Below are 12,490 nucleotides of genomic sequence, written 5' to 3'. Positions count from 1 at the left end.
TCACCCTCTTGCAATGCTCTTCAGCGTTAGTCTGTACCACACAGAACTGATTTCAATTTTTGCAAGTTACACATTTAGGAATTATGCAGAAGAGTTGCTTTGCACCACAATCAAGATTCACACTTCACACTGCCCTGGGCAGTGGCAAGCCTCATTTCTGGGGCTTGAGGAGGGAAAGACAGACCAACAGAGGTGACACTTTCCCTGATGACCTTTGTTTTCAAAAATTGTAATGCAGGACACCAGAGGCAAAAAGCTGTACCGTTTTTCTCTTCCATTAATTTATTGAATCACGTGTTAAAACTATCTGAACTCTTAAGAACCACAAGACCCTGTGACAAGAATGGCACATGCAATTATGGGCCATGTGAAAGTACCTCTTCTTTTTGACTTTTCCCTCATTTTCAGGTGATACACCCTCTTCCAAGTCTGCCACAGAAAACAGCAGACAAGCCCCACGTGGACAACCTCCCCATGAACAGCTTATTGACTACAGCTCTACATCCTCATAACAGGTATGCTGGTTCCCTTAAGCATCAAGAAATGCCATTGCCAAGTATCTGTTACTTTTTACTTGCCATAGTTGAATTTTGCACTGCTAAAAAGTTAAAACTTCCAACCATTTCTCGTCACTAGAGACAGCAATTTCCAACAAATAAGCGTACTGCTGACTCAAAATCCAACAAAGTCATGTAATTTTTTTAACAAGAATTCATAAAACAAAACAACAGATATTTTATTCCCAACCTGGGGGAAAAGAAAACAACATTAAAAAAAATATGTGGAAAATTCAGCAAGAAAATGCTTCCCACAACCATTATTAGAACATCTAGGACTTCTAGTAGTATTGTGAAAACAGACATCTCTACTCAAATTAGTGCCAGATAGCTCCACAAGCATTATGTCCATTTGCATCTGTCCCCTAGCATCATTTTGCTCTCTTCATGAAATACATGCATCAATAAAAACACCAGATACAGTGCAACAAAGACAACAAACATAGCCTTAAAGAAATACTGCTAATAGTCTCAACAAATAACACACAGTATCCAATCCAGCCTTATTTAAAGAACCCTTTTGACAACAAGGAAACAAAGATCAGCATCAGAGACTAATTTTGCATGCAAAGGAAGAGGTGAAAATTAAAACTTTTGCAGTAGTTTTATCATATTAGAATGATGGAAATTTGTATCAGTTACAGTTGAGAAAATATTTTCATGAAAAACAACCTTTGTTATGAACTTGTTATGTATATAACCTTTGTTTTGAATTGTTTCCTTAGGGGACATACAAGACTTTAATTAAATTATTGAATTTAATTAAAATCATAAGTGAAGGACTAGGTCATTATTCAAACAGTTCAACAGACAAAGCCCAAAATTTTAGTTCTTTCCCAAGGTCCTAACCTTGCAAAAGTACATACACAAGCTTAATTCTCTGCTTTGTGACCTTCCCATCATCTTTTGATGAGACTAATTAAAGTGAGCCCAATATAATACAGTCCTTGCAGCATTATATCCAATGTTCATTTTGTGTGCATAGGTTCTGGATCCTTGGCTTATTACATTAAGAAGCTACTGTCACAGTTTAAAGATCAAACTCAGATACTCAAGCAAAACATCCAGAAAAGGACTTCAAATAGCTTAGGGCTGGAAATGAAGGAAAATCTATTCAACAAGACATGACAGGCTAGCTAAGAATACCCAAGAAAGCATCTAAGCACTAGAAAAGCATTCAGGGAACACATACTGGTTAGAATAAAGAGGTCCAATTGCCCATTTTTTTATATTTTCCTTTTATATTTTCCTGCCCCACTTCACCCCCACCCCTTAAGGCCTAGAGTCTTGCTCAGGAGTTAGTTCTGCAAAATTTCTCCCAAACTCAAGCTATTTTGGGGGGTTATGCCTGGACAAACAGTGTAAGAAACAACCATTTTATCCTATGCTTTATGTAAACTTTCACAGATACTACTTTTTCTCCACAAAACAGATTTCTCTGCCAAAACCATCTAACTCTTTGAAAGATTATGAATGCCCTGATCAAAGGCTTCCCCAACTCAGACCCTGGAAAGGAAAGAATCATCTACTCTATACCCCTCACCTCCTTGCCCCCACTTGGAGTACTGCTTGTCTTGGGTATGTGTATAGGAAAGAGGTGGACAGTAGTTAGGAATTTTGAATTCCCAATAAAAATACATATCAAATGTCTCTCAAACTAAGTCAGCAAAGCTGGTAGGGTTTTTTTACTCCCCAGACTTATATGGTGCTCAAATAAAGTAGCTTCAATTTTACCTGGCATAGGGAACGTGAAAGAAAAGTTCAAAACACATCCCAAAAGGTCATTCATTCTGAATTAGATTTGACAGGGCTCACATGGACTATAAAGTTCACACAGATAACACACAAAACTGTTTGAAATCATAACAAGCATTTAATATGCTGAGTTAAGAAGCAGAATTTCTAAAACAAAATATTACATGCATGTGATCTCATAACTTAGAGAGCCCTGATGTTTATCTAGCAACTTTTTCTGTATTACTGCATGTGCTTGCCTGGTAAAACAGGGCATGGGTAATCCTCCTGCATGCAGCTGATGTTTCTAAGACCATCAAGTCTGCATAGCTGAAATATACACCATTCCTGCAGCTTGATTTTATTCAGAAAACATGAAATCAAATTTCAGGCAAATCTGCTTGCTCTAAATTGGCCATCTCCAAGTTTTTTCTTGCAGAAACTCAACTCTTTTCCACTTACGTGGTTCCCTATTCTTCTCTTTATATACGAACAAACAAAATTGTGAACCATTGGGATTTAGAAAGGGTTGCATATTCATAATAAATGCACTAAAAACTCCCTTGCACTATAAAACTTGGTTCTACACTAACATACAAGCCAATAACTTGACATGTGCTAAAAAAAATTGCTTTGAGTTACTCTCTAGACACATATGTGCATGCACATGCATACAGACTTCCACATACTCCTAACCAACTGCTTGATGTTCTGGTGACCCTTTGTTTATTTGCAGCTGTGGGATGCACGTATCAATCAATTCTCAACTCGGAAGGATTGATCAGATCTCCATCTCTAATATTGCCAATAAACAAGCACATAATCATTCATTCTATTCCAAATGAAGTATTACATCTAAGTACACAGACTTTAAAAATGCTTAATTAATCATATTCTTCCAACTGTATACCCAAGGGGCAGGAAATACATAACTTCCTAACACCATTTTGTAGACCATTATGTCTTGGCTAATGTCATCAGCAAATAAAATAGGGAAGATTACAAACAGTGAATCTTAATGCATTCTGGGGTAACGATTACCTTGGGATTAAAATATCTGCAGGACTGGGGCTGAGAGCCTCCAAACAAAGCAATGCGATAGTCGTGCTTTTTTCTTCTCGGCCGTGTGCCTTCCACCAACTCTTCTCGGTCTTCCGGGGACAGGAGGTGGTAGCGCATCCCACCTGGAAGGAAGACAACCACTGCTGCAGACCCAGTGTAGTTTGCACATGGAAAGGGATTATTTCAGAGGCAGGGATGGGGGAGAAAGGGAAGGGAGGGGAAAGTGGGACACCAGGTTTCTACATTATACCTACACAGCTTTGATTTAAAAAGGAAGAATAATGCACAGCAGCACCTGAGGATGGGAGAACACATCCAGATGACACCTGTTTCAAACTGCCTGCTCCATGTGAAAACAGGACATGGATACAGGCTCATGTTATATACCAATTCAGCAATCAGCTCATTTATCCAATATTGACAAGCAATTAAGTTTGTTGCATTGAAACAGGCAAAAGGAAGCAAACCCAAAGAAAATGAACAGGAGAACTAGGAGCCTAAAGAGGACTCCTGGAACAGGACTTCACTGGAACAGGTTGCCCAGGAAGGCTGTGGATGCCCCAACCCTGGCAGTGTTCAAAGCCAGGTTGAATAAAGTCTTGAGCAGCCTAGTCTAGGGGGGAGGTGTCCCTGTCCAAGGCAGGGGGAGCTGGGACTAGATGATTTTAAGGTCCACTCCAACCCCTAAAATTCTATGATTCTGTGACAACACTAACATTAAAAGAAGGGACTTGAATACAATGAGGAATCAACCATGCTGCCTCCTCACCCCCAATTTCTGATTGATAAGGAAAGCATTTCTAGCACACTGAGCCCTAATGAAAACCCCTCACTCTTGTTCTTAGGTGGCAATACAAAATAGTAGTTGTAACTGGCAGAAGACAATAAGCATTCTCCCAAGAAGCACTCCAAATAATGTTGATGACATTACAAGCCACTAAAACCAGACAAAAATCCTTACTTCTTAAACAATGCACCCCATTCCATGTCACACAAGATGACTGAGATGTCAAAGGTCACCAAATACTTACCCACATATAGGTTAATCTGAGTCTTGCCTATTGGGTCTGAAGGGAAGCAGCTGTGTACTGTTTTTTAGATTTACACTGAAATGAAGCCAACTAGTTAACCTCTACTGAAACTAAAAATTTATTTCCAGAATATTTATCAACATCTAGGTTTTTCTTCCTTACACAATAAAATGTCACAAATGGTGTCTAAAAGCAAAAGGGCAGTTATGTCCTCTCTCACCTGCACCTTGAGAATGCAACTGTCTGTAAGATCAATGGTCAGTATATATTAGAGATCAAAACAGTGCAGCATATGCTCTGATTTGCTTAGAGAAGCTTTCCAATACTCAAAATTTTGACATATTTCTTTTATTAATTCACATAAGAAAATGAATGATATTGAAGTTACTAGCCTGTCCCAAAGGCACACAAACTTTCAATTACCCTAACGAGTCATTGACAAAACCTCCATTCCATTACTTCTCGTGGAGTTCATGTCACTTGCTAGGAGAAAACAAATGAAAGTCACACTGTTACATAAACTGGGTTTTATTTACATAATAATCTGCTAATCCAACTTCAATGGAACACAGCATCCTAGAGGGAACACAGTCAGATGGATTTAATGTGCAAATGTCAGAGCACTTAAAGCAAACCATTCTCAAAAATTCCACAGCATTTTTTTTAAACATTATAAAGATTTCAGATAGAAGTCAACTTACTGATCACCATTTTAAGGCATTCTGGGTTATCCTGAATAAGTGGTTCTGCCTGAACTGTTTTACTTAGGAAGTTCTTTGATATCAGAGGAAATCGGACTTTAGCAAGAATATCGACCATGTATGGCTGGCGATTCGGCTCATCATACTTCAACCATCTGACTGCTGCGTCATACACCTTCAACAAGAGAGAAGAAAAGGATAAGGTACATCATCACACAGCAAGACAAGTAACTGAACCTTAATGCTCTAAACTGATTCTTATGCCTGCTGGAGGTTAATCCAAACCAACACTTTAGTATGTGGAGATCCAGACATCTTCTAAAAAAGGCCACACAACAGTCATCCAAGCCCCCAAAAAGACAATGCTCAGACATCAAATAGAACACACACAACCACAGATTAAAACTCATCTACAAACTGTAAAAAACCCATTGCTTCTGCTATTTAACTTTTTCCCTCCAAATGGAAAGCATGAATCTGCAATTCACACTGATATGGGTAACTCCTGTACCAGGTTAAGTCTAATACTTTTCAAGAAACTCCTGAGAAATAAGATTCCTCTGGGACCACTGGTAAATTTCTGCAGTTTCACACTGCACACTGCCATTTTCCTAAAGGAATTTTAATGATGTCTTGCTGAATACACAGAATTTCTACTCCTGCTGCCAGGTTAAAGCATGCCATCCTACCTTACCAACAGAACTTCAAGAATGGAAATTCCAAAGTGTCATTTTGGCTGCAAGTCAAACAACATTTCCAGCTCTGAGAATATTACCCTGTGACCTGAACTATTCCCAGCACTTGGCAGAAAAGTTGAGCTGCGACATAAATCGTATTTATACTTGTCACCAGCAACTACCATATTCAATCACCTGAAATGATCCCCCACTCATCGTAATTCTTATTTTCATAAGGTACATCACCACACTGTAAGACGAGTAACTAAACCTTAATGATCCAAATTGATTCTTCTGCCCGTTGGAGGTCAACTTATACCGACTTCAACAGAAACTTCACAGTCAGCAAAACTTCAGTTTCTCAGTGAATATACATCCTATCATGGCTACAAGATTGCTCTGTTGCACTTCGAAGGTATGAGTCAAGCTCATGATGCCATACCCAAACAAAATTACCTAGTTCAAGTACCAGAATAGCATAGCTAGAAAGGTAAGATTTCAGTTTGTTTTCAACAGAGCTGACTGAGAAGCTATCGCAAGTACCCAGCAGCTACAAGTACCACCCAGCTGCTACAACCACCCTACAATCACCTCTTTGGGCTGCACTGCAGACACCTATATGCTTCCTATTTTCCTGCAGTAGGAAGAATAAGCAGGCAAACAAGCACTTAGGACTGTGCTGTAGCTGAATCAAGCATTTCAAATGGGACAGCTGTGAATGTAATTTCTACCACAGGTTACAACTTTTAGTTGAGTGAAAGTACAGGGCCCTTTCAGTCACTTAAGCTTTTTAATGTCCACTTCCTAAATAAGGGCCTTCCACTAATCCAACACTGCCTGTTCAGCTTTCAGTGTTTTTCTCATCTTGCTTCCAAGTCCCTCAGTTCCCCAGGCTTAACTTGGGTATGCATACATTTCCATCAGAAGCAACTCCTCTCTCGAATGGGCTGAGGCCATACTAAGGTAGAAGTGCACTGACACTAAATGTAGTTTGCTCACCAATTTGAAGTGACCTACTTTCACCAAAAGCACATGAATCCCAATCTAGAAACAACTGGTATAATACATCAAACTTAATTTAGCTCATATACTATGGAATCAGAAGCCCTGTAGCTATCTTGATAAAGGAAACTGTGACTTTTCTTCCTAGTTTGCAGAAACAACACACATAAACCACACTTGAAATGTGAATATTCATTAATATTTGATACTGACCAAGCTAAGATACACCTTTTATTCCACAATTTAGCAAGCACCATATACATCATATCCGGTAGGAACATCAGAAGTGAGATACTTTAAACCAGTTCTTGATTAAAAAAAATGATAGTGAAGTTCAGTGCTCTTAGCTGGTGTGAAACAGGGATCTCACCTGGTCTTCTGCCCTCACGGTCAGTGTATCTTGGTTCAGAAGATGTGTCACACGCTTAACGTCAAGCTGAAGAAACTCATCTGTCTTGTAAACTTCAGTGAAATGCTGATGGATGAAGTCGTCTGCAGTGGCTTTCAGTTCTGGGCAGTCTAGGCACTCTGCTAGCACACTTATGCCTATGAAGGAAAATTAGGGAAAAAACCCAACCTTCCAAACTTGAACTGCAATTACCTTTAATATATTAAAATAGAATACAATTACTGTAGTTTCAGTGATACTTGCAACCCTACTTTAGTATTTCTTACCATGTTTTTTTTTTTCTTTAGAACACATGCTGTCATAACTTATGTGCCACTTAAGACAAACTCAGATAAGCACAAGCTGCTGATACCTAGCCCTACTGAACTACCTGGAGAGTCAGAGCTGCAATACCTGCTGCATTAACTACCTCTCCAGCACTATTTCCTCACTGTTTCTTTCCCCAGTATGAAGCAGACAACAGTACCTTAATCAGGTCTGAGCCATGTCACAATAACAAAGTCTAACCAGAACAGCTTGAGAAACTGGATCCAGGTTTTATGACCTCCCCTGACCTGCTCATCAGTCACCAACCAAACCCAAGTTCCTTCAAGAGCCATAGTGAACTGAGACTCTTCTATACAGGTAGCAGTCAGCTGCAGACCAACACAAAAGAGTCAAGTTGATATTGCTGGAAGGACAGAAAGTTGGCATAAAGGTATAAACAGCAACTGCACTGCCAACCTTCCAATTAGAAACCAGGTAGGCACAGTGCTTTCCAGCAGCAACTTCTGCTTATCATGCTACAGTCTTTCTTCTCCTTTTATGGAAGAGATGGCAAGTAGGGTAGAAACAACTCACTAACCCATGGGCTGCAACTAGTCTGAGCTGCTCTCAGTAGTAAAATGCAAACTAGAAATATAAAATTCATGTGTATGACCTCTTGACAAAATTTCAAGAGATTCAAATTAAGCTCTGGTTTCTTTCAAATACACTTTTTTTTTTAATGAACTGTGGACTTTCCTATGAGTCTGCACAGAACACATTTCAACTTATAAACAATGCCTTGATGAAAGGTCAATTTAATTTTTATCTCCCTTTTTGCTACAAATTAGCAACAAAATACCTCAGTGTTAGAGACCATAATTAATTTTCCAGTTAACAAAAGCCACAGGGAAGGAAATATGCCTCAAAGCAAGCCTAAGTGGCATTTTCCTTAGGAGGTGATACCGTTTTTCCAGCAGTTGTCTCAGAGCCACAGCTGTACTGCACCAGTGTCAGCTGAATCACTGTAGCTCAGATACTCTGCAAAACAGTTCTATTGCTACTATAAACATCTGTAACATGATTCAGAGCAAAATTATTTCTGCATCCCTGGATTTAGCTAAACATTACTGTCTTTCAGACAATACTATCTATTTTACAGGAACAGCAAAGTTAAAAAATAAACAGTAAATTTAAGTCTTACCAAGACAATTGGAAGCATCAACTTGTTCTTTTAAAAAGTCCACACACATTTTTTTCACAGGTTCAATCTGATACTGGTTTGCTGCATCTAGTAAAGACTGGACATTATTGCTGTTCACTGAGATTCTGCAAAACAGAAGGAATAAAATTAGCATCACTATAATTACCTAATTTGCTGCAGTTAAAAAAAAAAAGCAACTTACACCAATGGCAAAATTATTTCCCAGCTCTTTACCCAAGAATCCTGCACACACAGTGTGGAGTCACAACTTAATGATCTTTCCAAATTGCTTTCAGTTGCTTTACCAAGGCAGAGCACAGAGTAACCAGTCCCGGAATCTGAAGAATGAGCCTTTAACACAGGTCCTCTGCAGTCCCACACTATTGCTCTGACTTGTGTGATTAGCCACTTTCACAAAAAGAATTAAAACTGAATAAAACCCTTTTATGACAGTCTCCCACTCCCAAACAGGTATCAGAAAACGGTCTAAACTCAGTGTCAGGACTGCTCTGGCTGATTTGCCCAGAGCATGTAAGCAGAACCACCAGTCTGGCAGTGCTTCAAGAGAAGGTACAGAACCCACAGAGTAAGGCTTGGGCAGCCAACCACGCGGCTGGGGTGCTGACACTGATTGTCTCTCACCAACGATCGAGTATACAGGAAGATTCCTTTCAAAGAAAGCCGAAAGCCTCCCTAAATGATAGTTAATCCCATTAGTACAAAGATCAAAGGCCTGCCCTCCATAGGTCTGATTAAAGCTGATTAAGTACTGTTTACAATCCTAGTCATCTGCACAACTCTGACTGGAAAAAAAAAACCAACCCCACACAAAAACCCCAAACACATGGATCACCTGAGCTAGGAGGGAAGTGATGTTCACAGAACATTTACCCACCCTGCCTGTTTTGAGATGAAGGTGTAACTCCGGGAAATGGTTTTGTGCCATAGCTACCACGGCCACAAAGAGAGACCCTGCTGGCATCACTAAGGGCCTGAATTTCAGAACACCAGGAAACAGCATTTGACACCAACATTGAAGTCAAAAGCTTGAAGTGCTTTGAATTGCTTTCTGGAGACAAATACAGCTCTCTTTAGTCTGTAAGGCTTCCGACTGATTAAATAAAAAGGAAAAGGGAAGAAGAAGGTCTAGTCACATCAGGCTTTAAACAAAGTAAAGAACTATAATGGTAAAAAAAATTGATGAAACACAAAAGCATTATTTTAAGATTTTATCATTTACAACTGGCAGCCTACCTAGAAAAAGTGAGAGTTTTAAATAACAAAACTACCTTGCAGTGTAAGCAAACTCCACGAGCTGTTCAATAATGTCAGGCTCTGCATCTTTGAGCTCCACTTCAAAGGACTTTGATTCAAGCATATTTGCTGCAAATACATTAAAAAACAAAATCAATAAGCCACTCTAGTTAGTGCACATTTTGCAAACAGAAGAAAATAAAGTGATTACACAAAGTGGGAATCTGCTAAAAGCTGCACACAGTTGACTGTTGTTTTCCCAGGAATACTAATGCAAGTCAGGAAAGAAAGGAGGCCGTGGAACAAACAAGATAACTGGTGCGTGCACATGCTTGTCCTATGGAAATTATGATAAACACTATTAAATAGAAAAGGTCACAGATGATGTCGACTGCAGCACAGACTGCCAAGTTAGCATTACCAAAAACAGGAAGCACATGCTGCACTGTCAAAAGCCATTTCCACCTTCAAGCTGATAACAACAGAGACAGGTCCAAGCTCCCCACATCCAGACACAGCACTAAGTTTGCCCACAGATGGTTTCAAGCTGACCACCGGAAGGTACAGTTATTTTACTTCTACTCAACTTTAATTTTACTGTAAGTTTACAATTCCTGGGTAAGGCACACAAAAGATAAGGTACTACATAAACTATTTTTTAAGAGAGCACAAATGCAAGAATTACAGAATCCCAGAATCATTAAGGTTGGAAATGACCTCTCAGATCATCAAGCCCAACCATTAAACCATGCCCCTAACCTCTGGAAGCCTGTTTTACATGCAGAAGTGCCCCAATGGTGGGAACCAATGGGGGCAGAGAAATTCTGTCATGGGAGTAAAAACTCCCAATTTTCAGGCTGAGGGAGGGAGACCAACTCTAATACAGTGTATGGACCCAAATGAAAAAGAGTTTATATATGAAGTAACAATTAAGTTGAGTGAAAGAGTTAAAGGGAAAATGAAGGGGTAAACAGAGATGAACGGAAGGACACAAAATGGAAAATCCTCATTTATACTTATCCCTCAAATGAATCACTTTCATAAAATAAATAGCTTGTCAGTCACAGATCTAGTGGGATATTATCATGAAAGTTTAAACATCAATTAATTTTGCAAAGACTTACTAGTAAACATCAAGTTAAAAAAATGACTGGCTGAAGCAAGCACAACACGGTGAGCTGGGATCTTTCTTTCTTGAACCATAAGAATGACATCACAGAGAGTTTTCTAAATCAGAGGGGAAAAACAGACAGAAACCACAAAAGTCAGCATTTTTGAAAATGTTTTAACAATATTTCTTTAAAAATAGCTTATGAAAATTCATTGTTTTTTGTAACCCACCACACAACTCAAGAGAATTATGTGACAAGATTTTCTGAAAGTCAAGCATCAGTAAAGTGGAAAACTAGCAAAAGTCACTTTACCCACGAATTTGTACCTTAAGGATGGTCACAACTAACACAGGAACTCTGAAGTTCTTCCTGTAGCATTTACATCAGTCGACAATAACATAGGCTCTGCAGCATCCAGCAGGGGCTGCATTTATATTACACTCTTTTCACCTATCAGTGGCTTACCACTGATGATTTTCAAAAAGCTTCACAGGAACCTCCTATCTGAAGGCTGTCATCCCATTGCCCAGCTGGAGTGAAGGTGATGAACATGCTCAAAGCATTCAATGGAGCATTTTAAAGAAAATGTATCCCAAAAATACCACTTCTGTGGAAGGGTTTGACTGGACATACCTGATGAGCAACTAGCTTCCCAACAAAAAACAATCTACCTCTCATTTGTTTGCTCTTTATATGCAGGCAGCTAGCTTGTTCCCTACAAGCAACAAAAGAAGAAAGGAAAGTGACAGAACTTATAGAAGTTGTCAGGAGGCATGAGGGGAGAGTCTGGGTTTGGGGTAAAAACACATAATTTGAATAGGTCCTGAAATGGTATCTTTTCTAAGGACATATTGGCTGAAATAAATGCATATCATACTATAGTTAATTAAAGCTTACTCTCTATTAAGAAAGAAAAACTGAGCAGCACTGTCCCCTCAAAAAATAGGAATTAATTTTCAACTGCTACCTTAAGTTCATGGAACTACTACTTTCAGTAACACCTACCTACACCCAGCCCAATACTAACTCCAGAAAAAAAGCATTTCTACTTGTGGGATGTATATGCTTGCTTAGAATAATGTTTTCCACATAGAGACAGTTTTATCTAGGGGCCAGCTCATGAGGCTGACAATCCATACACACAGTTCCATCAAATAAGCCTGTTTGTTAGTGTTTTTGAAGACCACTCAGAAGAACATGTTGGACAAAATATAAACAACACATTTCAAAAATATTACTCAAATGGAAGTTAGAGGGGGGTGATGTACAGCTTCCTTTTTACATCTGTAGATTTAAACCATTTAGGACTGAAACAACACAAAAAGAGATCATTTGGGAAAAGTTTCAGAGGAAATCCTTTAAAGCTGAAATTCTTTTGCACTTCTGTTTCAAAATAAGCACCGGAAATTAGCAGTATAAGGCACCATAAAATCACAGGCCGAAGCTTGGTCAAGACTTGCAACTGTTGCTTGAGCTCCACACTGCATTTCCAAGATACGCTTAA

At 39.1% G+C, this 12,490-nt stretch overlaps 1 protein-coding gene across 1 annotated transcript in view; it reads right to left on the bottom strand.

The window, feature by feature from the left end:
• KLHL7 (kelch-like family member 7) overlaps positions 1-11,097 on the bottom strand; it is an 18,604-nt gene extending 7,507 nt beyond the window's left edge. Inside the window, exons 1-6 of the mRNA XM_009077440.1 lie at positions 10,999-11,097; positions 9,910-10,003; positions 8,621-8,745; positions 7,135-7,310; positions 5,086-5,260; positions 3,333-3,475 (exon numbers count right to left, since the gene is read on the bottom strand). Of these exons, the coding sequence (XP_009075688.1) occupies positions 3,333-3,475; positions 5,086-5,260; positions 7,135-7,310; positions 8,621-8,745; positions 9,910-10,003; positions 10,999-11,077 (792 nt within the window). The 5' untranslated portion in view covers positions 11,078-11,097. The remainder of the gene's footprint in view (positions 1-3,332; positions 3,476-5,085; positions 5,261-7,134; positions 7,311-8,620; positions 8,746-9,909; positions 10,004-10,998) is intronic.
• Between the last annotated feature and the right edge of the window lie 1,393 nt (positions 11,098-12,490).

The sequence above is a fragment of the Acanthisitta chloris genome, unplaced genomic scaffold (genome assembly GCF_000695815.1).
Source record: "Acanthisitta chloris isolate BGI_N310 unplaced genomic scaffold, ASM69581v1 scaffold10986, whole genome shotgun sequence".
Lineage (NCBI taxonomy): Eukaryota > Metazoa > Chordata > Aves > Passeriformes > Acanthisittidae > Acanthisitta > Acanthisitta chloris.
This window is presented reverse-complemented; position numbering and strand designations above follow the sequence as displayed.